Source organism: Myodes glareolus, chromosome 4 (genome assembly GCF_982192425.1).
Source record: "Myodes glareolus chromosome 4, mMyoGla1.1, whole genome shotgun sequence".
Classification (NCBI taxonomy): Eukaryota; Metazoa; Chordata; class Mammalia; order Rodentia; family Cricetidae; genus Myodes; species Myodes glareolus.
Window position 1 is genome coordinate 12,995,368 of NC_142029.1, and position 25,479 is coordinate 13,020,846.

A 25,479-nucleotide genomic window follows, 5' to 3' on the forward strand; every position below is an offset into this window, starting at 1 on the left:
GCTCTCTGGGAGTTTTGCCTGTGAATGCACTTATTCTTTTAGCCTTCATTTCCAAAATGTTTATAATTCAGAATTCTGTCACCCTTAATGTTCCTGTTGTAATTTAATTTACTTGTCATTCAGCATTGATTAATTGCCTTTCTTGTTTCAAGATTTGTATCAGAAGTTAGGGGTGTAAAGCTGAATGAAATTTTCTGTTCTTAAAGTCTAGATTTGTGGGTGTTAGCAGCCCGACATAATCAAAGAAGGACTAAGAGAAGAGTTTGCTTATGAGTTCCTCCTGAGCTCCCCTGTTTGTAAAATCCACCAGCACCATCATAGGTTTCTTGCTAGGAATTCACAAAGTCCCAAAGACCCACACCATACCCCAGATTTAATATTAAGAGTCTTCCTGTGCAGGTACTCATAGCATATAGCACAGATGGAGTCAACTGGATCTGCCTTGATTTTCCCCAAGGTCTCAAAAGCATTGGAAGTTGTCCTAATACTGAAATTCTTCCAAGGACAAATTGTTCTTTCTTAGAGCCAAACCAAGGGAACAAGTAGTTTGTCAACCTCCTTTTCTTCCTAATTAAATGTAAATGAGTTAATTTTTTAAAAAGCCTATACTCCTAGATCAAAGGAAGATCTCTGTATTCTACAGAGTAACTTTTAAGAGCTTCTGACAAGATTTTGAGACTGCACACTAGTCAATGGAATCCCCAGGGGCTGTAAGAGAGTAGACAGTACCAGAAGTAGGTTTCCAAATTGCCCTCCTGAAACATTGGAGGAAGAAAGGGTTTGTGGGTCAGTGTGTATGTACAGAACTACAGGCTGCACTATGCCCACCCCAGGACTCAGAGGGCATGTTACTGCAGGAAAAGCATCCCTGGCCTGCACAGCAAAGTCTAGTGAGTGGTGAACTGTAGTCGGGATACAGCGGTGAACCTGGAGTGATTCCTGCTCTCTCAGTACTCCAGTTGAAAGGAAATGGGATAATCATGCCATTCATTGGCAGGCTGTGCTGATGCCCCAAAAGAAAAATAACAGGACAAGAAGTAAAAATCTCTGGAGTCAATGAAGACTGAAGAAGAAGGCTACTAGGTGTTAACTAGCTGCTAATAGGTTCATTCTAAAAACAGGAAACATGGTGTGGTTTTTCAGGGAGACTGACCAGCTCTTGTTTTCCTGCCCTTGCCAATAAGCACTCTTGGGAACCTCTTGGTGCTGTTCAGTATGGTAAAGAGTCAGGTCAGCAGACATGAGTATTAGACTTAAAGCTTTGGGATGTAGTGCCATAAAATTTTAGGCATAGTAATCTTACCAAAAGCAATCTACAGATTCAGTGTAATGCCCATCAAAATCCAGGCAAAATTCTTCACAGACCTCCAAAGAACAGTACTCAACTTCATATGGAAAAGGAAAAACCCAGGATAACCAAAACAATCCTGTACAATAAAAGAACTTCTGGAGGCATCACAATCTCTGACTTCCAACTCTACTACAGATCTACAGTACTGAAAACAGCCTGATATTGGCATAAGAACAGATAGGAGGACCAATGTATCTGATTGAAGACCCAGATATTAATCCACAGACCTTCAAACACCTGATTTTTGACAAAGAAGCAAAAAATAGCAAATGGAAGAAAGAAAGCATATTTAACAAATGGTGCGGACATAACTGGATATCAGTATGTAGAAGAATGAAAATAGACCCCTATCTATCACCATGCACAAAACTCAAGTCCAAATGGATCAAAGACCTCAACATAAAGCCAGCCACACTGAACCTCATAGAAGAGAAAGGGGATGCACATTTGAACGTTATATTTAGGAGACCACTTCCTAAATATAACCTACAGAATGGGAAAAGACCTTCACTAACCCCACATCAGACAGAAGTCTGATCTCCAAAATATATAAAGAACTCAAGAAATTGGTCATCAAAAGAACAAATAATCTGGGCTGCAGAGATGGGTCAGAGGTCAAGAGTACTGCTGCTCTTCCAGAGGTCCTGAGTTCAATTCCCAGCAGCCACATGGTGACTCACAACCATCTATGATGAAATCTGGTGCCCTCTTCTGGTGTGCAGGCATACATGCAGGTAGAATGCTATATACATAATAAATAAATCTTTTTTAAAAAAAGAAAAAAGAGGGCTGAAGAGATGGCTCAGTGGTTAAGAGCATTGCCTGCTCTTCCAAAGGTCCTGAGTTCAATTCCCGGCAACCACATGGTGGCTCACAACCATCTGTAATGAGGTCTGGTGCCCTCTTCTGGCCTGCAGGCATACACACAGAATATTGTATACCTAATAAATAAATAAATTTAAAAAAAAGGAAAAAAAGGAAAAAAGAACAAATAATCCAATAAAAAATGGAGTACAGACCTAAACAGAGAACTCTCAACAGAGGAATCTTAAAATGGCTGAAAAACACTTAAGAAAATGCTCAATATCCGTAGTCATCGGAGAAATGCAAATCAAAACAACTCTGAAATTCTATCTTACACCTGTAACAATGGTCAAAATCAAAAACACTAATGACAACTTATTCTGTAGAGGTTGTGTGGTAAAGGGAACACTCCTGCATTGCTGGTGGGAGTGCAAGCTGGTACAGCCTCTTTGGATATCAGTGTGGCAATTTCTCAGAAAATTAGGAAACAATCTTCCTTAAGACCCAGCAATACCACTTTTGGGTATACATCCAAAGGATGCTCAATCATGCCACAAGGACATGTGCTCAACTATGTTCATAGCAGCATTGTTTGTCATAGCCAGAACCTGGAAACAACCTAAATGCCCCTCAACCGAAGAATGAATAAGGAAAAAGTACAACGGAGTACTACACAGCAGAAAAAAATAATGACATTTTTAATTTTGCAAGCAAATGAATGGAGCTAGAAAACATTATTTTGAGTGAGGTAACCCAGACTCAGAAAGACAGTTATTACATGTACTCATTCATAGGTGGTTTTTAAACATAAAGCAAAGAAAGCCAGTCTACAAACCACAATCCCAGAGAACCTAAACAACAATGAGGGCCGTAAGAAAGACACACATAGATCTAATCTACATGGGAAGTAGAGAAAGACAAGATCTCCTGAGTAAATTGGGAGCATGGGGACCTTGGGAGAGGGTTGAAGGGGAGGGGAGAGGCAAGGAGGGGAGCAAAGAAAAATGTAGAGCTCAATAAAAATCAATTAAAAAAAACTCCAGGCATAGTAAATGTAGCTTAGACTCATTTTACTTCTTAGCAGTGACAGTAGTACCCAGCATGCAACACAAACACTTGAAAACACTGAGTAGGTGAGTGGATAGATAGATGGCCAGATGGTGTGTAGACTCTCAGGACCTCAGCTGAACCTAGTCTCAGGTCAGGTCTTTCTTTTTCTTTCTTTTTTTTTTTTTCCTTTTCTTTTTAGTCCAGAGTTGGTTTATGAGAAAGAGCCCTGTTTTTTCCTGTTGTGATATATAAAACATGTGAGATTTCTTGTACTTAAAAAAAAAATCTCAAAATTTCTCTTTTCTAAACAGAGAGCTGATAGAAGTTGGGTGTGAGGATAAAACCCTGTCTTTCAAAATGAATGGCTATATATCCAATGCAAACTACTCTGTAAAGAAGTGCATTTTCCTGCTCTTCATCAACCGTAAGTGAGAAAGAGTGAAGTGTCTACACAGAGAGATTTATGGAACCTGGAGAGTTACACAGGAAATTCATGTCAGAGTTTAGCCCTATTTTATCTTAAATCTGTGTCGTTGCCTGTCACAGTCTGGTTCATTACCTTGAGCTGTGTAGGCCGGAATGCCTTCCTCATGAGTTTGCATCACAGCCTTTACAAGCAGGCCCTGCTCTGTCAGGACTGCTTTTTCACATGGTACAGCAGAAAATCAAGACTTGAGTATAGGCATTGTCACTAAGAAGCTGAATCCTAAGACCCTTTTTCTTTTAGAGAATTAAATTTATGACACTAAGAATAATTCTAGAAATCAAGGAAGAAATTAAATTAGGTTGAATTAGTTCTTGCCTCTGGTGACTTATTATTTACATGATTCTTATTAAGTAAGTGCAATTTGATTTTTGGATTTGTGTAGCTTAGTTGTATATAGCAAGTGTTCGATGGTGCTAGAATAACACTGCCTCCCAAGCCCCAGCAGTTTGAACTTAGCTTCTGTTCAGATGCAAGAAGCATCTTTCCGTGCATTTGATTTTCATATTCTTATCTTCAAAGTTCTTTTTTTTTTAAAGTAAAATTGGAGTTTACTAAGAATCAGTTTTTAATACAGATTTAAGATAGGTATTGAAGGAATGAGAGAGGAAGAATTAAAAAGAAGATAGTACACATCTAAGACAAGGGTATAGGCTTTTAAAATAAGTTTAATTTGGATTTATTTATTTTGAGTATGTGAATGTTTTGCCTCCATTTATGTTTGCCAATATTATGTTTACCTGATGCCTTAGAGGTAAGAAATGGCCAGGTCCCCTGGACCTAGAGTTAGGCGCACCACCATGTGGGTGCTGAGAACTGACCTGGCCCTCTGCACGAGCAACACATGCTCTTAATTGCTGAGCTATCTCTTCAGCCAAGGGTGTGGGCTTCTTTAGAGAGAAAGTCGCCTCTTAGGGTTGTTTGCTTGTTTTAAGGCATAGGTAGATGTATTTACTTTGTTTCTAGGTGTCATGGCATTTTCATGCTTACTTTTTGGCCATCTTCAGCTCCCCTCCCCTGCCTGTGCAGGTCTTGAACTCACAAAGATCCACCTGCCTCTGCCTCTCGAGTGCTGGAATTAAAGGCATGTGCCACAACCATCTGGCTGCGTTGCCTTCTTTTATGTTGCATTTGTTGAACTTTGTAAAACTGTGTTACTGTGCCTGTCTAAAATACCTGGTTGGTCTAATAAAGAGCTGAATGGCCAAGAAATAGGCAGGAGAGAGAAGTTGGCGGGGCTGGTGGGCAGAGAGAGTAGAGAATAGATAGGAGGAAGAATCTAGGGAAGAGAGAGCAAGGATTGAGAAAAGGAGAAGAAAAGGACATCGGGGGCCACACAACCAGCCATGGAGTAAGAAGGAAAGAAAGATATATAAAATAAAGAAAGGTAAAAAGCCCAGAGGCAAAACATATTTAAAGAGAAACAGGGTAACTTAAGTTAGAAAAGTCAGCTAGAAACAAGCCAAGCTAAGTCCGGGCGTTTCTTAGTAAGAATACGTCTCTGTGTGTTTTTATGTGGGAACGGGATGGAGGGTCCCCCCTAAAGAGTAAAACAGCCAACTACAGGAACCCTTCTATTGGAACCCCTTGGGCAGAGTTGGCTGTTGTCTCCTCTCACAGGTGTCACACACCTCTGTCGTAGTGCTGCACTAGGCTGGAGTGAGCTGTTCACCACCATGGTATCTCAGCGCTTGGCATGTGTGATGGGTAGCTTTGTCTTTGTGAACTGAAGTATCCAAGGGCTGCTGGGGTCTAGAAACAGTGAAGTTAATATACAGGAACTGATGGGAGGGGGATGAGGCAGAATTGGACACCTTCTAATCTTCTCTGCTGTTTGGGTGGGAGGAAGAGCCCCAAACATGTAATGAGATGGTTAAAGTGGTAACAGATAAAGGGGTGATTGTTCCTGGGCATCTGATAAGGCTGTCACTCCCATGGTGTTCTTCCCAAGGTGACTTCATGACCATGCAAGTAAGCACCTGTGACCTCATCCTGAAGGATAGTTTTGAACTGGGTACTTGCTTTTTGTTTTTCAGACCGGCTGGTAGAATCAGCTGCCTTGAGAAAAGCCATAGAAACTGTATATGCAGCGTATTTGCCCAAAAACACACACCCATTCCTGTACCTCAGGTAATGCAGCATCAGACTCTTTGGTGCCCTCCATGAAAGAAAGAGATTGCCTAGCAGTGTTCAGCCAGGGCAGATCCTGGGCACTGCTGGTGTAAGGATGCTCTCTCCCTCCCCACAGGAATATGGTCCATTTCTCACTTAGGGACTCTGGTTCCCCCTGCTGGGGTCATGAAACAACATTCTCCGTGCCCTGTGGGGAGTCTTTAAACGTTTTACAAGATTTTATTTGTTTATTTAATTGAGAGGAGAGACAAAGTGAACAAGCAAGCATGGGACATGGAATATATGTGGAAGTCAGAAGGCACATTCTTGGGGTCAGTTTTCCTCTTTTATCTTTATGCGGATTCTGGTTGGTGAGCCTGCATGGTAACCGCCTTTACATGCCTGCCTTCCTGTAGAGTTCTTGTCTTTATTGTGGCAGATCCCAGTGACTTAAGTTGGTAGTCATGTTTCAGTTATCACTCATAGTTTAGGACTTGCCTTATTCAGACCAAACCCCATAGTGCTTTGAAAAAAAGAAAGAAGGAAGGAAGGAAGAAAAAAGTCAGGGTCTCTTTGTTTCTTGTTTTGCTTGTCTGAAAAAGCCTCTCAAAACTAGCATGAAGAGTGACCATTCTCTTTGCAACAAGGCTACTCAAGGGCCCAGCTTGTACTGAGATCTTTCAGGTTTGAAACCTTAGCCTTATGGCAGAAACTATGTTGGAAGTTTATTCTCAGCTGAGCCTTCTGGCATAGTCCTATAAATCCAGTGTTTTGGAGAATTTTAAGTTCCAGGCCAGGGTAGCAAGAATCTGTCTCAAAAAACATTTTCTTTGTTCTGATCTTACTGAAATGAGAGGAAGTTTACTGTCTGAACTATAGTTCAGAATGGCTTTAGGTGAGATCGGGCCTGCTCAGGGTGCTGTGGCCATAGGCTAGAGTTTAGATTTAACGTGCAGTTGTTGCCGCCATTGCATGTTTCCTTGCTAGGAATAAACCCGCTATATCATCGGCTGTTCTGTCTTTGATCTAAACAGGAGATAGAAATCAGGAAAGTAATGAAAAATTTGCATACTGAATTCAAATCGGAGTTGAGTAGTGAGATGTGAGTGGCAGGAAGAGCAGGTGCAGAGAACAGCCATCCCAGGACTGTGGGGTTAACAGCCTCTTGACTTCCATCACTCAGTGAAAGACTGACTGGCTTGCTATGCTGGGGAGACAGATCTCCACACTGAGGACCTGCTGTGGGGTGTACTGCCCACAAGAAGAAATGACTTGTCACTGGCTTTGTGTACAAGAAGTGTGGCATGTTTGCTCCCAAAACTGACTTAGGAAACCCCTCCTGTCATCCCTCTAGTAGCCTCTGTAGACAGGGCTTCATATCAGTAAGCCCTGAAAGGTGGACTTGGAGCAGGGGAAAGACCTTGAGCTGACTAGCAAATTCTTGTGCCTTTTTCCCCCCCTGAAAAGTGAGGGGGAACAGTTTGATAGTCACCCTATCTTTAAAGCTGAGAAAACATGCAGGGAAGTTAGGCACTTGCCTGAGGTCACAATCTAGCGGCGGTTCTAGAGTGCTGATGGCTGGCCTGTGATAACCTCTGTATACATGGACGATGCCTTATATAGACTTGATTCCCACTTTAAGTCTGTGCAATGAGGAGAGCCGTTGTGTCCACCCTAGAAACTGCATGGCCCCTCGATATCAGAGATGGCACTCGGTCTCTCTGACTTTATCTTCAGTTTTGAGGTCATGTGATTGGGCCTCTCCACATTGTCTAGTCACCCTGTAGATTTTTCCCATCATTTGGTTTCTCTCCTCTCTTTTCATGCCAGTTTGGAAATCAGTCCCCAGAATGTAGATGTCAATGTGCACCCCACCAAGCATGAAGTTCACTTTCTGCATGAGGAGAGTATCCTGGAGCGTGTGCAACAGCACATTGAGGGCAAGCTGTTGGGGTCCAATTCGTCCAGGATGTATTTCACCCAGGTGAGAGCATCTACCTCCACAGTCTCTATGGGCCACTGCTGCTTTAAAAGGTGCTCCATATCATGGAAACTTGGATTTTTTGTTATAATTGTTATAATTTCTAATTGTCTTTGTGTTGCTTTGATAGTTTTCTTAAAGGTAACATTTTCCTCTGGGCTTTATGTGTTTGGGTGTGTGTGTGTGTGTGTGTGTGTGTGTGTGTTCCATGCACATGTGTGCCGGTCATACATCCAAGCTTGTATGCTGAGGCCAGAGTAGGATGTTGAATTTTTTTTTTATACCTCCTTATTGCCTTGAGAATGGCTTTCCCTGAACTGATGCTCTTTGAGTGAGGGTGACTGGCAAGTGGGCTCTCAGGATCTGCCTGTCTCTGCTCCAGTGGCTGGGTAATAGATGCTTGTAGCCAGACCAGACTTTACGTGAGCTGGGCATTTGAATCAGGGCCTCATGCTTGCACAGCAGATGTTCCTACCACGGGGCTGAGTCAGCCCGCCTTCTGCATTGTGAGTGTCTTCCAGGACAGGTGTTCCCTTTTGAATGGAGCTGTTACTTTGTTTTTTATTCACATTTCTAAGGAGAGATAAAATTAAACAGTACATATACCTGTTATCCATCGTCAGCATTTGCCCTACTGGTTATAGCTGTTCCTATCTTCCTTTGGGAAGAGAAAAGTAAATCTGAAAGCACATTTTAGACATTTATTTCTTCCTTAACACTTCATCATACATCTGAAATTTTCTTGCTTAACCATAATATAAATACTATACCTAAAAAAATTAGTAGCAGTAACATCATTTATATTCAGTGTATGCATCATCTATATTCAAATGTTTTAATTATCAAGAGAGTCTGTTGATTACCAGCTTTGTTCAAATCTGTATCTAGTGATGCTCCAGTCATAATATTCTGTTGTTACATTTTTAAATCTATTAGGTTGGTGCGCTCTCTCTCTCTCTCTCTCTCTCTCTCTCTCTCTCTCTCACTGTGTGTGTGTGTGTGTGTGTTTGTGTGTGTTTATATTTTTGGGGAAACAAGGTTTCATAGTCCAGGTTGGCCTTGAATTTGCTTGTACCTGAGAAACCTTGAACTAATGATCCTCATGCCTCTGCCTCTCCAGACCTGGGACGACAGAAGTGTGCCACCAGGCCTGTCTTTAAGTTCCTTAAGCCCCTTTGAATTACATAAGCCATTCCCTTTCATCTCTCTGTGGGGAGATGTACACCTGTACTCTGGCGAGCATGTGGAGATCAGAAGGCGTCACTCCTCTCCTTCTAGCATGTGACTTCCAGGAGTTAACTCAGGTTGTCAAGCTTGGCAACAAGCCCTATCACCCACTGAGCCATCTTGCCACCCCTGGCTTCTCCTTCTTAAATTTGCTGTTCTCATTGACTTCTCTAGGTTTCCTGTAGCATAATTTGTACATTTGGCTTGGCTGATTGTTTCTTTGTGGCACTAGTTAACTCTCTCGGATCCCCCTGTATTGTCTTTGAGTTGGAAATCTAGAGACATAACCATATTCAGACACAAGACGTTCTTTTTTAATTTATTTATTTTTTTATATTATGTAGATTGGTGATTTTCCTGCATGTATGTCTGTGTAAGGATGTCAGATCCCCTGGAACTGTAGTTATAGACAGTTGTGAGCTGATGTGTGGGTACTGGGAATTGAACCCGGGTCCTTTGGAAGAGAAGCCAGTGCTTTTAACCGCTGAGCCATCTCTCTGTCCTTCAAAAACATACTAGACTCTATTTACTTGTAAATTTTGTTCATTCTAGTTTGATTCCTCAAAAAAAATTCAAATCCTCAAATCTTAAGTTTTCCACGCAGTTTTCCATATTGCCAGTGACTGTCTCTCACAGTACTGTAAATTCTCATGCTCCATAGAATTTAGCATCGAGGTATTTGTCCCCACGTCCTGCTCAGTGATGTTAAGAACATTCACATTGTTGATCTGGCTCGGAACATTGAGAATCAATCAGTTTGCCAAATGATTGCTTGCCCTCCCATTCATTTGACACCAGTAATTCTTCATCTGAAGATGTCCTTTGTTGGGTCAATTCATGTGTCCATCTTCCTCTTTTTGGTGGTGAATATGTAAAATAGACAAGCTATAAATATAAATGGCTGGCATGCTTCTGCTGTGAGTGTATGGGATGGGGCTGAGGCTTCCCTGTGGGAACCAGCTGGGCTGTGAGAAAGAGCACACAGTGAAACATGAACCTGAGTGACAAGTGCTTGCACCCATAGCAGGAGCCATTGGACTGAAACCCATGCTGGCTGCATCAAAATCATCCCCAGGGCTTTGTCCCTCTATTTCTCTCCCGTGTTTAAACTGTGAACATGAAGATGCCAGGAGAATCTGTTGAACACTTTGCATTCCTCTTGAGCAAGGCATAAACACGTCACCTCCATCACAGAGAGTCTTCGAGAGTTCAGTGGGGTTCTCTGGTCTCTCGCAGCAGGACTGGTGTTTAGTAAACTAGAATCTGGTACCTGGGGCTCCCTGCTTCTGGGAGTCATTGATTTTTAGACTTCAGTTAGGCTTCAGTGTGTTTAGAACTAGAATTCTGAGGACATAGTTTAGTGGTAGAGTACTTGTTTAGCAGGTGAGAGGCCTGAGGTCCCCTGACAAGGAAATTTTAAATAAGAAAAAACAAAACAAAAAACCAAAACAGTAGAATGCTAGTTGCCAGGGTCTGGGATGAGGGGAAATGGAAGCCGAGTGTGAGTTGGGAGGGTGAAAAGGTCTGGAAATAGATGCACAGCTGTGTGAATGTACTCACTGCCATGGTGTTCTAGCTTAAAAATAGGTTAAAATAGTATGTTATATGATGTATGTGTTTTACCATAAAAATAAAATAGGATCTTTTCATAAGTAGAAAAATAGAGAAACTATAAAAACTTTCCTCTTTTCATTTCAACATCATTTTAAGATTATAAGAACTTTGCTTGATTTTATTTTTAATTTTATGCCTATGAACATTTTATACACCTTTAATAAATTTGCTTCTGTACTAATAACTGTGGTATGACTCCTGGCTCTGATGTCTCCATCTGGTACTGCTGGGGGTCTGGACACTTATGTACTAAAGTTTGTCTTCTCTTTTGAAACAGACCTTGCTTCCAGGACTTGCTGGACCCTCTGGGGAGGTACTTAAGCCCACAACAGGTGTGGCCTCCTCATCTGCCAGTGGAAGTGCTGACAAGGTCTATGCTCACCAGATGGTCCGCACAGACTCCCGGGACCAGAAGCTCGATGCCTTTTTACAGCCTGTGAGCAGGGCTCTGTCCAGCCAACCTCAGGACCCTGTCCGAGGGGACAGGACAGAGGGCTGTCCTGAAGATGCCATGCAGAGAGACGAGGAGATGGTTGAGCTTCCAGCCCCCGCTGAAGCAGCTGTCACGGGTCAGAACCTGGAGAGGGATGCACTACAAGAGGTTTCAGAAGAGGCACAGAAAGCAGCACCCACTTGCAGTCCAGGCAACCCCAGGTATGGCTCCTTGTTCCTCACTAAAGCTGTCTTCCAGCAGGGTCTCCACAAACAGACCGGGACAGGGCTGTGGCCTTGTATTCTGTCTGCATTTGACAGTGGCTCACATGGTTTCCTGTGAGGTTCTTAAACGTCCGTGGTTCTATATGTTGGTAACACATCAGAACGAGCACAGATGCAGCTTTTATTAAAGCATTTTGACAAACCCTTGACACCCGATGTGACTGGAGAGAAAAGCCTAAAATGGCTCTTCCATCCTCGCCTCAGCTGCTGTTGCTCCTCTCAGAAGCATCCCAGTTTACAGAATTCCCTGAAGTTTATGAGCCCATGGGAGAAGAATGAGTGTAAGGAGATAGAGTAATGGAACTGCCATTCAACCTTGGGCCTTTCTAGTGCGTGCTTTAACAAGTTCCCAGATACTGATCCCACTGAGCCTATGAGATAGCTATTCTTTGTTTCTTGAGCAGGTAGTGACCTAATGCTCAATTCAGAATCACTTGCCCAAAGTGCATGCTCTACTAGAGGTGCTATCAGGAAATCTGGCACTGAAGTGAGTATTGCACTTGGACATAGTGCTGAACTCCACTTTGCTCATTCCTGCATTGTCCTGCCAAGATAGCTGGCTCCTCGGGAAGCTTTTCCAGAGAATAAAATGATGCAGGTATTTTCCAAGCATGGGTACTTTCTATGTATTATCTTATTTAATGTTCTTACCCTGCCAAGGAAATAATTCCACTTGTTCATCATTTGGGGAACTAAGTGTTATTTATCATAGAGCAATCAGAAAATGTTAAAGCAAAAATAGGGTTCTGTTCCTCCTGCTGAAAGCCTTCCCAGGGCTTCCCATTGTAGGTGGGATGACAGCCTAACCCTCATTTGCTGGCTTCCCCCTCGCCTCCTCCTCGCAGTAATGTTGCCCCTGATTCTTGTGGCTGTCCTGGATCGACTGAACTAAGATCCTTCTGCTGCCCTTGATGTTCCTCAACCTGGAACTCTGGGTCTTGTCACAAATATCTCAGTTCACATGTCACCTTTTTCCAAAGATATTCTGTCTTAGTTACTTTTGTTGGTATGAAGAAACACCGTGACCAAGGCAACTTATAATTTTAATTAGGGGCTTACTTATAATTCAGAGGGTTAGTCCATGATCATTATAACAGGAAACGTGAGAGTAGGCAGGCAGCAGGCATGGTACTGGAGTGTAGCTGAGAGCTTATACCCATCTACAAGTTGGAAATGAAGTGAGAGAGACTGGGCCTGTTGTGGTCTTTGAAACCACAGAGCCCACCCCCAGTGACATGCCTCTTCCAACAAGGCCATATTTCCCAGTCTTCCCAAACAAGTCTACCAACTGGGGACCAGGTATTCAAATATGTGAGCCTATGGGGTCATTCTCACTCAAACTACCACATTGTCCATTCAGACAAAAAGATCTGTTTCCTCTAACAGCCTATCAGTCTGTTATGTGACCTTGACCTTGTACTTTCTTAGTAACATCCACCACTATTAAAACTTTGCTTAGACTAGAAAGAAGGTCCAATAGTTAAGAGCGCTGGCTATTCTTATAGATGACCCAGCTTATGGGTGACCCATGATTCTTAGCACCTAGAACATCCACCATGTCACAGGTGTCTGTAGCTCCACTCCCAGGGAATCTAGTGCCTTCTCTGACCTCTACAGGCATCAAGAATTCATGTGGTGTACAGACATACATGCAGACAAAACAGCCATAAACATAAAATAGCTTTTTAATTAAGCATTTTAAATTGGACTTCAGAAGTCTTTTTCTTTTGCTAACTTTCCCACTAGAAAGCAAGCATGAGGGCTTCCCTAAGAGTGCGTCCACTGCTCTGCGTAGCTGGTTTGTATCAGTGTCACGTGGGTGGACAGACGGATGGATCTTGGAATCATGAATGAATGGGGCTTGACAAGGCCAGTTTACTTGCTTAAGGCCCTTGAGATCTGAGGGTTGTCAGAGAAGTAGCGTGACACAGGACAGCCGCTGACCTGCCAAGGCAAGGAGAAGCTGCTCCTTTCTCTGAAGTTCAGCACATACACTGAGTTAAAGAATCAAGTGGAGCTGGACAGTGGTGGCGCAGGCCTTTAGTCCCAGCACTCGGGAGGCAGGAGGGTCTCTTGAGTTCGAGGACGACTAGAGCCCCACAGAGAAACCCTATCTCGGGAAACTAAAAATAAAATGGAAGAATGATGACCTGCCAGTTCTTTCCTTTCACTGCAGAAAGAGACATCGGGACGATTCTGATGTGGAGATGATGGAAGATGACTCCCGGAAGGAAATGACAGCTGCCTGTTACCCCCGGAGGAGGATCATTAACCTCACCAGTGTTTTGAATCTCCAGGAAGAAATTAATGAGCGAGGCCATGAGAGTACGTAAGTGCTGAGATCTGTATGGCACTTGGGGTTTTGGAAATGCAGAGAGCACTTATGCTCTCAGGCAGGCACTGCCATGTGCTGTTTGGACAGGCTGTTTTCCTCACACAGAAGACAGTTCTCAAGGGGAAGAGGAAGGCTTTAAGCAGAATTAACTGATATTCCTAGTAACGAAAGGGATTAGCACAGTGGTCATTGCAATCGTTTCTACTTTGTTTCTGCTTTTACTAAAAGCAGCATCATGAATGAGCAGCAAAGTGCTTATCCTGTCAGATGAGGTGTGCTTAGGTGAGAGTTGAGTTTACCCTGAACTCCATTTCAACCATGAGACCTCACACTGTGACTTAACTGTTCTATGCCTCAGAATGTAAGATTGACTTATCCTAGAATATCACCAATTGATTAGAAGTAACCAGTAAGACACTTGTTAGGAAGACCTGTATTTTTATAGCCTGAAGGCCAATAAGTCCCTGTTACCCTCAGAAACAGCTTTTGAGAGTAGTTGGGTACCAGACTTCATCCTGGTCCCTGTTACTAGGAAACTAGGAAAGCCAAAAGGTTTTAGAAGTGAGTAGACAGAGTTCATAATTAGATGTGTAAGGAGAGTGGCCCTCACAGCCACGCTGCCCCCACAGCCACGCTGCCCACACAGCCATGTTGCACCTATGAGGAACTGCTGTTCCAAGTGTGAGTATTGCACAGGCTCCAAGCAGCAGCTCTGTGCTTGAGTTTGTCAACTAACCGTGACCTTTCTGTTTTCATGTGTTGTAAATAAACCCTAAAGGCCTGCAAGATGGCTCCTTGCGTAAAAGCACGAGACCTAATCTGACTTTGATACTTGGGACCCACATGGTTGAAATAGAAAACCTACTCCTGAAAGTTGTCCTCTGACCTCCACGTGTGTGCTGTGGTGCATGTATGACCACCCCCCCACACACACACACACAAATAAATGAAGAAAGGCATGAAAACAAATCAATTTCAGTATTATAAAATATAAATTATGATCATCTGCATTGTTACTCACTTTGTGTTTTGTTTTGTCACAGTTTCACCGTATAGTTCAGGCTAGCCTAGAACTCAGTCTGTAACACACACTAATCTCAGTTCTGCTTCTGCCTACGAGGTCCTAGATTATAGGCATCTGCCACCACATTGGGCTCCTGGATTACTTTTTGAAAAGATTATACAGCACAGGAGGAAGTTAGCACCATTCCCGCTAACTCTGAACCCTCTGAAGTAGCTGCTGAGTCGGCCTCTTCCATTTTCTGTCTCAGACGGTGGTCTGAGCCAACACAGGAAGGCCTGAACTTTCCTTTCATACATTGTTCCATGTCTGTCTGTCTCCTCCACCCTACATTTCTCTTGTGCTGTCCATGTTACATGTGATGCACATCTTCCTGTGACTAGGCTCCTGCCCGTTGTGCGTGTTGCCAGTTGGCTCCGGGTTTCTGTTTCCATGAAATGTGCTGTGGTTGCTTTTTCCTGTGTGTTACTTTCCCAGCTGGGAGCTTAAAGCAATTTTAAATCGCGTAAGTGGGGGCCGCTGCATGGGTTCTTCAGCACTTCTCCTCACAGGTGTTTGCAGATAATCCCCCTCAGTCTTGAGATCAGTAAAGATCATTTCAGTGATATTTTTGACAAATAAACTGTTCAGTGCAGGGTAAAATCAGCCTGTATCAAGTGGTCAGATTTTTTAGTCTTGGTGAGGCCCAGATGATGACTCTAAGTGACCTAAAAATATATATCCACGCATGCTAGCTTAATTCTCAGATAGTCTCTGGAGAGAGCACATGACTCCACCTCCTCTTATAGAGAAGATGAAGAGATGAGGAAAGGAAAAACATTACATGGAATATCTGAACAGTCTAAAACTGTCCTGGCATGGTGGTCCTTGCATTTAGTCCTCACCATTGTAAAATCTGAGGCGGGAGGATCACTTCAGCCTAGGAATTCAAGGCTATCCTGGACAACACGGTAGGAATATATGTCAAAAACAAAATAAAAAATTAAAGCACAGCAAAGATGGACAGTCAAGCACAGTGAGTTCACTAGCAATGGCCTTTGTGGGTAGGCTGACTTAATATTTATTTATTTATTTATTTTGGTGGGTTTTTTTGTTTTTTGTTTGTTTGTTTTCAAGACAGGGTTTTTCTGTAGCTTTGGAGCCTGTCCTGGAACTAGTTCTTTTTTTTTTAATATTTATTTATTTATTATGTATACAATATTCTGTGTGAATGTCTGCAGGCCAGAAGAGGGCACCAGACCTCATTACAGATGGTTGTGAGCCACCATGTGGTTGCTGGGAATTGAACTCAGGACCTTTGGAAGAGCAGGCAGTGCTCTTAACCACTGAGCCATCTCTCTAGCCCCTGGAACTAGTTCTTATAGACCAGGCTGGCCTCAAACTCACAGAGATCTGCCCTCCTCTTCACTTAAGTTTAAATGCAAAGTTGGGTCAGTGCATTGTTCTTTGGTAAGCAGTCAGTCTTAGATCAGATGCTGACACTATTAACCTAGGGTCAAGGTGTACCACATATCAGTTAATTATTTGTAACATGATATAAGTTAATTAGTTTGTGCAGTGTGTTGCACCATAGGTGGAGTAGTAGATGAGATGAATGGGGTTGCACGGATTGTTTAATGAACCTTGCTGTTTCATCAGGCAGAATGAAAGAAACCCTGTTTGAGAGAGAAGGGCAAAAAGCAGTACCCCACCTTACCTGCTGAGACCTGAGAGGTGAGGCAGGGGCCTCAGCATTAGGATTCTCCTTAGCTTAGCTTTGTCTGTTGGTACTGAGAATATGTTAAGATCCACGGTCTCAGATTTGAAGTAGGGTGTATGGTTTAGCTTTGATATAAAAGAAGGATTTTATCTATTTTGGTCTTTGCATAATGGAGGAAAAACTATAGAGAAACTTTTTATGGCTGGAGGAGCATTTTGGATGGGGTAAAATACAGGTCCTTAAGTTGTGAAAAGGCCATGTGCTTGGCCAGCTGACATGGATTCTGCCTACCTGCTGACTGGGTCACACTCCAGTGGCTGGAGATGGTTAGAGAGTCCATGAGTATTCCTCTTAGGAATTCTGTGGCCTCCTTTCAAGGGTCATATTGCTCTTTGTCCTCCAGTGGTTCATTAGTCTAGATTATTTGATGTTCTCCAGCTTTAAAAGTAATCATTTCCACCCACACAGAACATCCTGTAAAGATACGAAGTTCCCAGTGGAACAGGGTAGGAGATGTGTGTGTCTGGGTGGGGGGTGCTTATTCCATTCCATGAAGAAAACAAGCTTCTTTATGAGGCATAATTGCAGAACCTACGAAACAGTGAACACTCACAGATGTATCAACAACAGCCATGATGAAAACAGTGAACACTCACAGATACATCAGCAACAGCTATGACAAGTTGAATTCATTTTCTCAAATTCACTTTTATTTTTTAAAACTCCAGGTTGACAATTGTTTTTTCTTGGTGTATTGTAGGTCTCTTTTTTTCTGACTTCTACTGTTGAAAATTCAGCCCTGAATCAAATATTTACTATCCATGGTAATCTCCCCTTTCTTCCTGAGTGTATGTAAGCACTCTTTAGTTCCCACTCCCCAGCAACTCTTGCATATAGTTGGGAGTATTGAGGGAGGCGATGTTGTTTGGTTTGGGGGTTTTCATTCTTTATTTTGGGGGTTTTATTTGCATTTCCTAGAACTGGGGCTTGACATTTCGCATCTTTCTGGGATACCGTTGAGCGTTTCCAGATATTAGCTCCATCCCCACCCTCTTTAGACTTAAGTTTTGTTTTTCTCGTTGCCACTTAAGCTGCCCTCACATCTTTTCTTTGCCTCTCTGGGCTGTGTTGTGAGAATCTCTTAGATCCACTGATATTGTCTCATCTGTTGCCTGCCTTTGTCTCAGTGTAATCATTTCAGGGTTCTGAAGTCCTGCTGGGTTCTTCCCAGTTTCCCTTGGATATTTGCAGTTGTGTCCTGGTGCTGGGTGAGAGCTTCATTCTCGAGGGGCGTGAATGTTTCATGTTCTTTGCTGGTGTTTCAATCTCCAGTCTGCTGTGCTTGTTTTAGACCTTGAAACTTGGTTCCCTGTTCCTCTTTTATAATATGTATCACACTCCACACGCACAGAGCTGCTAGTTACTAGGACTTTTTCTTGGGGATTACTTGAAGCCTGGTTTTAGTTTAAACCAATATCTCCATTTGGGTTCTCAGACAGTCTGTCTGTCATCATTTCTGCTTATAAAAAACATGTGAGGATGAGATTATGGCTGTACACTCTGGATGTCAGGAGTTTTGTTTTGTTTTGGTTGTTTTTTTTTTCTTTTTCTTTACTGCTAACACAAAAGGCATCAGGTGGTTGGAGAATGGACACAGGTATTGCTTCCCTTTGTGTGCAGGGTGCAGATCTTAGAATTCCAGCTCCAGCGATGGACTAATATTAGTCTGTCAGACTCCCAATTTCAAACCATTATTTTTTAAAATAATTCATTTTTATTTTATGTGCATTGATGTGTCTTGTCTGCCTGTATGTCTATGTGATTTTCCATGTGGTGCTGGGAATGGAACCAGGGACCTCTGGAAAAGCAATCAGTGCTCCTAACCACTGAGCCATCTCTCCAACCCCTTCAAACCATTCTTAACTGTCCTCCTTTTCACACTGTTAGAGCCCATGAAAGCTGAAGGTTCCAGTTCTGGAGGAGCCTTTCATTCCTCCTTCATTCCTTAATCTTTTAGCAACTCCTCCATACATCTTTAGAGGCAAATTGTATGTCGTTCCATATTTGGTTTCTTACAGCAGGAGACCTAGCTGAGGCATCTTTGCTTGCTTGGGCCTTGGGGTGTGAAGAGCTGTTCAGAAGGATTCCATTACTTACATGGTTTCTGTTTTGTTTTGTGTTCTAGCTCTCCGGGAGATGCTCCGTAACCATTCCTTTGTGGGCTGTGTGAATCCTCAGTGGGCCTTGGCACAGCACCAGACCAAGCTGTACCTCCTCAACACTACCAAACTTAGGTAAATCTGGGTGGAAGCACCAGAGCCACCAGAAGAGTAGTCTTTGGGGACAGGCACCAGTGCTGGGTGGGGGTGGGGGAGCAGGTAAAATGACTGAAAAGGATGGCTAGATAGATAGATAGATAGATAGATAGATAGATAGATAGATAGATAGATAGAGCGAGCCTTGAGAGACACAGACGTGAATGCAGAGCTAGTGTCGATGTTTTCCATTTCCATGTCGGGAATTGTCTTTTCTATATGGTGTCTCTTGTGTCTTGGCCTATAGATTAGGCTAGTAAAACTGAATGTCACTGGTATTTTGTAGGGAGAAATGGCTAGGGATGCCCAGCCCTGGGCTCAGCACTCAGTAGACATTGGCTAAAAAACAGGTGTTGAGGGTTTTGTGCTGTTAGAGATCTGGTGTCACTTACATGCAACAGGGAGGCAAGAAAAGGAAGCCCACGCCTCTCGGTGCTGGGGATGCAACACAGGCTTGTATTCAAGCTACCAGTCACTACTTAGGAAAGGCAATCCCAGTAGTGCCATTAGCCATATTCACACCTGGTGACATTCTTATTGTTTGCAGGGACTTTAGAATCCATTGCATCTAGAGCTTGTGTAAGTGTATTCTCAAATAGGTGATGTCTTCTTTCATGACCTGATCATTTACTGTGTTCAGTCCTGTCTCATCCCCTGATATTTAGCCTTCCTTGTTCTCCTTTCTACATGCTATACTGTACCCACAGGTACTGTGTTTACATCTTTATGCTATAGGCTGGGATTTGCATATGAGGAAGAACATGATTTTTATTAGTAATTCAGTATACATACTTAATTGCTATTCCTGGACTATTGTCAGCCAATGGAACATACTAACTCAAATATCGGTGCCTTTCCAGATGTGGGGCAAACACCCACAATCTCAGCACTTGGCAGGTGTAGGTAAACAATGATTGTGAGTTTCAGATTGGGCTGGCTACATGGCAAGATCTTTTATCCCACTCCATTCCCTCCTCCCAAAAAATCAGTGCAGTGTAATTCCGTCCATTTCTGATGAAAATGGAAAAACTGCCCTTTCTATATGCTCCATATACTTTTTCCCATATAACTGTTTCTGTGGTGCTGAGGATGAAACCCAGGCCTTCATGAGCTAGGCAAGCACTCCACCCTATGGTGTTGATGGTGGACTGCCAGGAGGTGAGCTCTAAGGCTCTTTGTTAACTGGGGAAGGTAAGCAGACAGTGTGTTAGATGTTATTGCAGGCGTCTGAAACCCTTAGAGCACTAGAGAGGAGGAGGTGAGCCAGACTGTGTTTGAACTTGTCTGGGAGGGATGGCTGCAGAGTCCAGGCAGGAATCATGTTAGGAATCCCCGTGCTTTACATAGACCTTCTTAGCCAGGTCCACAGCCAGGCAGCAGTATCTTTGTCCCATTCTGTCCTTGCAGCTCAACCCACAAGCATAGATTTATTTTTCTTAAAGTCTTTCATTTTTATTTCCAGTGAAGAGCTGTTCTACCAGATACTCATTTATGACTTTGCCAACTTTGGTGTTCTGAGGTTATCGGTAAGTTTCTTTCCTCCTCACTTCTGAAATGGCAGCTGGTTGTTTCTCAGAATATGAGCTATACGTGACTTCCTCCTTGGCAAATCTACACTTTCCAAAGTATGTTTAAGGGTTTCTGTACCTTATGATTTGCAGTGCTCTTAAGTTTTTTTTGTTGTTGTTGAATCTTTTCAGATGAATAGTTTCTTTTTTAGCCAGCTTAAATAAATGCTTCTTGCTATAGAAGTTACTACATATTTACTTGAAATTAAAAGGAGAAATTTTCTCTAAAACTATGGCCAGAATGGGGATGGGGTATGTGTTTGCTTTTTCTTTACTTTGTGTTACTGTAGTAAGCACACACTCTACCACTGAACTTCAACAATATCAAGAAGGTGTTGGTGCCAAGTTTTAATTTAGCCTTTGGAAGTTTAAGATTGTATTATATCTATAGATAATTTTTGAGAAAAGACCAATTTTATTAGATTAATGTCTCACTTTTTATGGTGCTGTACCCGGCAGCTTAACAGCTTCATTGTCTAATGTTTATTATCAGACTACAGAAATGCCATGAATTTTGTACATAGATGTTCTGTCTTGCAGCTTTGCTCACCTCAGCTAGTTTGGTGCTTATATAGTCTGTTTTTCTACATGAATGGTCGTAATGTTGGGAATGAAGGCTAAAGCCAGTTTGGATGCTCACCATTTTCTTGATGGCTTGTAATCTGAGCTAATAGAAGTGGAAGAATGGAAACCCTTTTTTTTGTTCCAATCTTGGAGGAAGCAGTCACACCTTTATTGTTGAAAATGCTAGTAGCTGGGAGAGAGTTTTTGTGGGTACCTTAGGAAGTTGGGGAAATTCTCTTCAGTTTTTAAAATTTAATAATAGATTTGAAAATTTTTCAAATGCTTTTTCTTCCTTTAAGATACGCTTTTTTAATTTTTAGACTATTAATGTTGTGAAATGCTTTGACTACTTTGCGTGTGTTAAACCAACCTTGCACTCCTGGGATGAACCCTACTTGGTTATGTGTTGCCAGATTTCATTTCCTCAAGTTGTATTTATAAGTTATTTTTAATCTATGTTCATGAGTGTTACTATTTTGTATTACATTTATGTGGTTTTAGCAGAGACTAATGTTGATCTCATAGGTGAGCCTGTAAGCTTTCTTCTGCCGTTTTTTCCGAAAGCGTTCTGTAGGTTGTTATTATTTACTCATTGTTTACAACAGTCTGCACTTGAAGATGCCATGATAGGGAATTCTTAGAGATTCAGGTTATTACTCAGAGTTGTTCAGGTTGTCTCTTCTTTGCTTTGTATGGGTGCTCAGTTTGGGTGCACATGTGTGCATGTGTGTAGGGCTGGAGGAGTATCAGGTTTGTTCCCCAGGATCTGTCCCTTCGTCTTGGTTTTCGTCAGTTTTGTTTGTAAAGGTCTGAGTCTCTTGCTAGGACTGGAGCTTTCTGAGTAGGCTGGACTGTCTCTTTAGGTCTGCATCATTTAGCATCTGGTCTCTTGGAGGTTTTCCAGAAATCTGTTGCTGATTTCTACTTTAATTCTAGCTTTGTTGAAGAACATTCATGGGTGTCTTCACACTTACTGAGACTTGTTTCATGCCTGAAGCATGAGTTTTGTGTTTATGATCTTTGTGCACCTGAATCTACATTCTTACCTTGCCAGTCGTGTTCTATAGATGCCACATCTGTTGTGTTCATTGTGGTGCTTGTCAACTATCTCCATAATGATTTCCTGTCTGCTTGTTCTGCTGTTAATAGGGTATTGAAACCTGCATTGATGAGCGGGCATTCTGTCTCTTGGTGCTTTTATGCCTGAACTGAGTTTGGTCTGTTCAGACTCAAGCTTCCCACTGAATCCCTATGTTGTGGCTTCTTCCCAGGAACCAGCACCACTCTTTGACCTCGCCATGCTGGCCTTAGACAGTCCTGAAAGTGGCTGGACAGAGGAAGATGGCCCGAAGGAAGGACTTGCAGAATACATTGTTGAGTTTCTGAAGAAGAAAGCTGAGATGCTTGCAGACTATTTCTCTTTGGAAATTGATGAGGTGGGGCAGCTCTCTGCATGCCTTTGAGCTTTCTTTCAGATAAGGGTCAAGTTCCTTGGTTGGAACTAAAAGGCGGGCCTCCCCTCAGAAGCAGCATGTATTATATGTGACATTCTCTCCACTCCCCGTTTACACCTGAGATGATAAAATCGAACTCATCCTTCATGCTGTTCCCAGTCCCCGAGGGAAAGCTGAGTCCCAGTCCTGACAGACCACATGAGAACGAAACTCTGCCACCTGCTCCATTTCTTCTTCTTACCCTTGTTCTTTGGGGCTTCCTGTCCTGACATTTCTGAGCAGATCTAGAAGGAAAAGTTGTTCCTGATTAAAGGGCGGTGTCCATCCTACAACCTGCACCCAGTACAGGCTTGGAGAAACACAAGAGGAATGAAATATCAGCAGTGATGCCATTATGTCTTACTCTCCTTTTTTGCCCCCCTCCCCAAGCAGGAAGGGAACCTGATTGGATTACCCCTTCTGATTGACAACTATGTTCCCCCTTTGGAGGGACTGCCTCTCTTCATCCTTCGACTGGCCACAGAGGTATTTAACAGCAAATGCTAAGCAGTGCTTGCCTGCATGTGTGTGTCTGTGTCTGTGAACTGGAGGTAGAGTATCTTCATCTGAACTGAAAGGATAACAAAACAAAATAGCTGAGAGCCGTATCAGCCCATACCATAGTCATCCCAGTCAAGTTTTAGTGCTGCAAAAGTCACGTTTCTTTTTGCCTATTAGGTCTGTGGTATTCATTTATTCATTTATTTATTTATTTATTCTCTTTTTTATTTATTTTGATTTATGTGCATTGGTGTTTTGCCTGTATGTATGTCTGTGTGAAAGTGTTAGATCTTGGAGTTACAGATACGTGTGAACTGCCATATAAGTGTTGGGAATTGAACCTCGGTCCTTTAGGAAGAGCAGCCAATGCTCTTAACCACTGAACCATCTCTCCAGCTCAGGTCTGTGATATTTAGACACAAAATGTTAAAGCACTGCATTGAATGCTTTTCTTGTATTGAATTCTGTGGATCAGGTAAATTGGGATGAAGAGAAGGAATGTTTTGACAGCCTCAGTAAGGAATGTGCTATGTTTTACTCCATTCGGAAGCAGTATATACTGGAGGAGTCAGCCCTCTCAGGCCAGCAGGTACTGTGGTAATTAATGCACGTTGGCATCCAGGACTGGGGCAGGTTTCATGTACCTTTAGGATATGGGACTTAAATAATCTCTATAAAGTCCTATAGTTTCGCTTTATATGACAAAGTTCAAACAACAGCTCCCAACTTTTTTTTTTAACCCAGGAATTTGCATATGGCTTTGAACTTTGGATGCTCCTGTTTCAGCCTCCTAAGTGCTGGTTATAGGCATGTAGCAGAACACCCATCTCTTTACAGTGGTCAGCATTTATTCATATACTTCATTCTGTTGGACTAGAACATAGCCTCCAGAATGATCCAAGAGCCTGACAGATACTCAAGTGTTGCCTGTGACACTCTTGCATTTCAGAGAAAGGCAGAGAGAGCCAAGAGTTTCTGAGAAAGCTACTGTAGTAGCCGCTGTAGTGCATAGCCCTTAGTGGTGGTGAACCTGCTGTCCCCTGATCAGGACCCCTGGTGTGCTCTGGTTCCCGTGCTTTACAGTGGTGGAACAGAAGTTAGCCCTGGCTCCTGCTGAGACCCCAAGAACTCTCTCACCCTGGTGGGGAAGCGGACACACAAACTGTTCTAAGTTTATTTGAAAGGAACCAGACAGCAGACGGAAAAGAACACATACATGGGGCAGCCAAGGCTTACATGGAGAGGAGCAGTGAGGCAGGTTTATCCTCCTTGGAGTGTCAGAGCAGCGCCACTTTAAGATACCCCACGTTTGCTGTCGAGTTATGATCCAGGAACCAGGCTCAGAAATGTTAAATCCACTGCAGTGAAAACAAAAACGTAGGCAGTGGTCCCTCAAATTTCTTTTCTTCACAAACTCTGCTGCTTCTGCTCAGACCTGTGGGATCCTCAAGACTGCCCTGCAGAAGCCTCATTACACACCACTAAGGCCCTTCCAGGCCCAGTGCCTATCATGTCAGTGGGAAGGCCAGTATGTGGGGAGATAAATGCATTTCACGTATTTTTCAGAGTGACATGCCTGGCTCTCCCCCAAAGCCCTGGAAGTGGACTGTGGAACACATCATCTATAAAGCCTTCCGCTCACACCTTCTGCCTCCGAAGCATTTCACAGAGGATGGAAATGTCCTGCAGCTCGCCAACCTGCCAGATCTGTACAAAGTCTTTGAGAGGTGTTAAATGTGGCCGTAGCCACCTTAGTGACTGTGCATCCACCGTCCAAGACGAAGCACGTTCTACAGATGAGGAGGCCACAGGGCAGCTGGTATGCTCCAGGGTTTCCAGTGCTCGCTGCTCATGCTTTGTATCCCAGCGTTGTTGCTATAACTTAATGTTAAAAATTCACATTTGCCTTCATGTGTGGATTGACTGCAAATAAACTCACGTATGTCTTGATGTGATTTTTTTTTTTTGATGTGTAACTTCACATTGGAAACTAAGATGATTTCACCTAATATACACTGGGTTGTGTTGAAGACTCAAAAAAAGCCCTAGGCACCTCAGAAGGCATTTCTACACACACTCTTAAAAAAACTCATGAAGTTTTCTGAAATCATGCTATGATGTTTTTATTATGGAAATTTATTATCAGATACCCTAAATTGCATTCGTTGAAATTCCTTTTAAAGGAAGCCCTAGAACAGCAACTTTTGAGATGTCTTGAGTTCCCTGCACATCTCCTCCCTCAGTGCCCGTCCCTAAATAAACTCCAGCTTTGTTTAAAAAAAAAAAAAAAAAGGCCCAAAGATATGGTGATACATGCCTTGATCCCCGCACTTAGAGGCAGAAGCAAGTGGATCTGTGAGCTTGAGGCCAGCCTGTCTATATACTAAGTTCCAGGTAAATGGAGATTGCACTGCAGAGCAAGACCTTGCTTCTGAAAGTCCTGAGCACATACGTGCTTGTCAACTTGATTGGATTTAGAGTACCTAGGAAAGACATTTTGGTGTGTCTGTGACAATGTTTCCCGAGCAGATAATTGGTCGGGGAAGACACACCCTCTAAGTGGGCAGCAAGAGCAATTTCCAGTAGTCCAGATCCCAGAAAAAGTGTACCCCTGCCTGTCTCCTTCACTGACGCTGCCATCAG

At 42.8% G+C, this 25,479-nt stretch overlaps 1 protein-coding gene across 6 annotated transcripts in view; it reads left to right on the forward strand.

Moving 5' to 3' along the window:
• Mlh1 (mutL homolog 1) overlaps positions 1-24,786 on the forward strand; it is a 37,891-nt gene extending 13,105 nt beyond the window's left edge. For 5 of the 6 annotated variants that reach the window (XM_048423507.3, XM_048423508.3, XM_048423502.3 and 2 more), the window contains 11 exons: positions 3,517-3,629; positions 5,726-5,819; positions 7,632-7,785; positions 10,901-11,277; positions 13,517-13,665; positions 18,581-18,689; positions 20,173-20,236; positions 22,114-22,278; positions 22,729-22,821; positions 23,312-23,425; positions 24,403-24,786. In XM_048423507.3, coding sequence (XP_048279464.3) covers positions 3,517-3,629; positions 5,726-5,819; positions 7,632-7,785; positions 10,901-11,277; positions 13,517-13,665; positions 18,581-18,689; positions 20,173-20,236; positions 22,114-22,278; positions 22,729-22,821; positions 23,312-23,425; positions 24,403-24,570 — 1,600 coding nt within the window. In that variant the 3' untranslated portion in view covers positions 24,571-24,786. The remainder of the gene's footprint in view (positions 1-3,516; positions 3,630-5,725; positions 5,820-7,631; positions 7,786-10,900; positions 11,278-13,516; positions 13,666-18,580; positions 18,690-20,172; positions 20,237-22,113; positions 22,279-22,728; positions 22,822-23,311; positions 23,426-24,402) is intronic. The other variant, XM_048423505.3, reaches the window with a different exon arrangement.
• Positions 24,787-25,479: the final 693 nt, after the last annotated feature.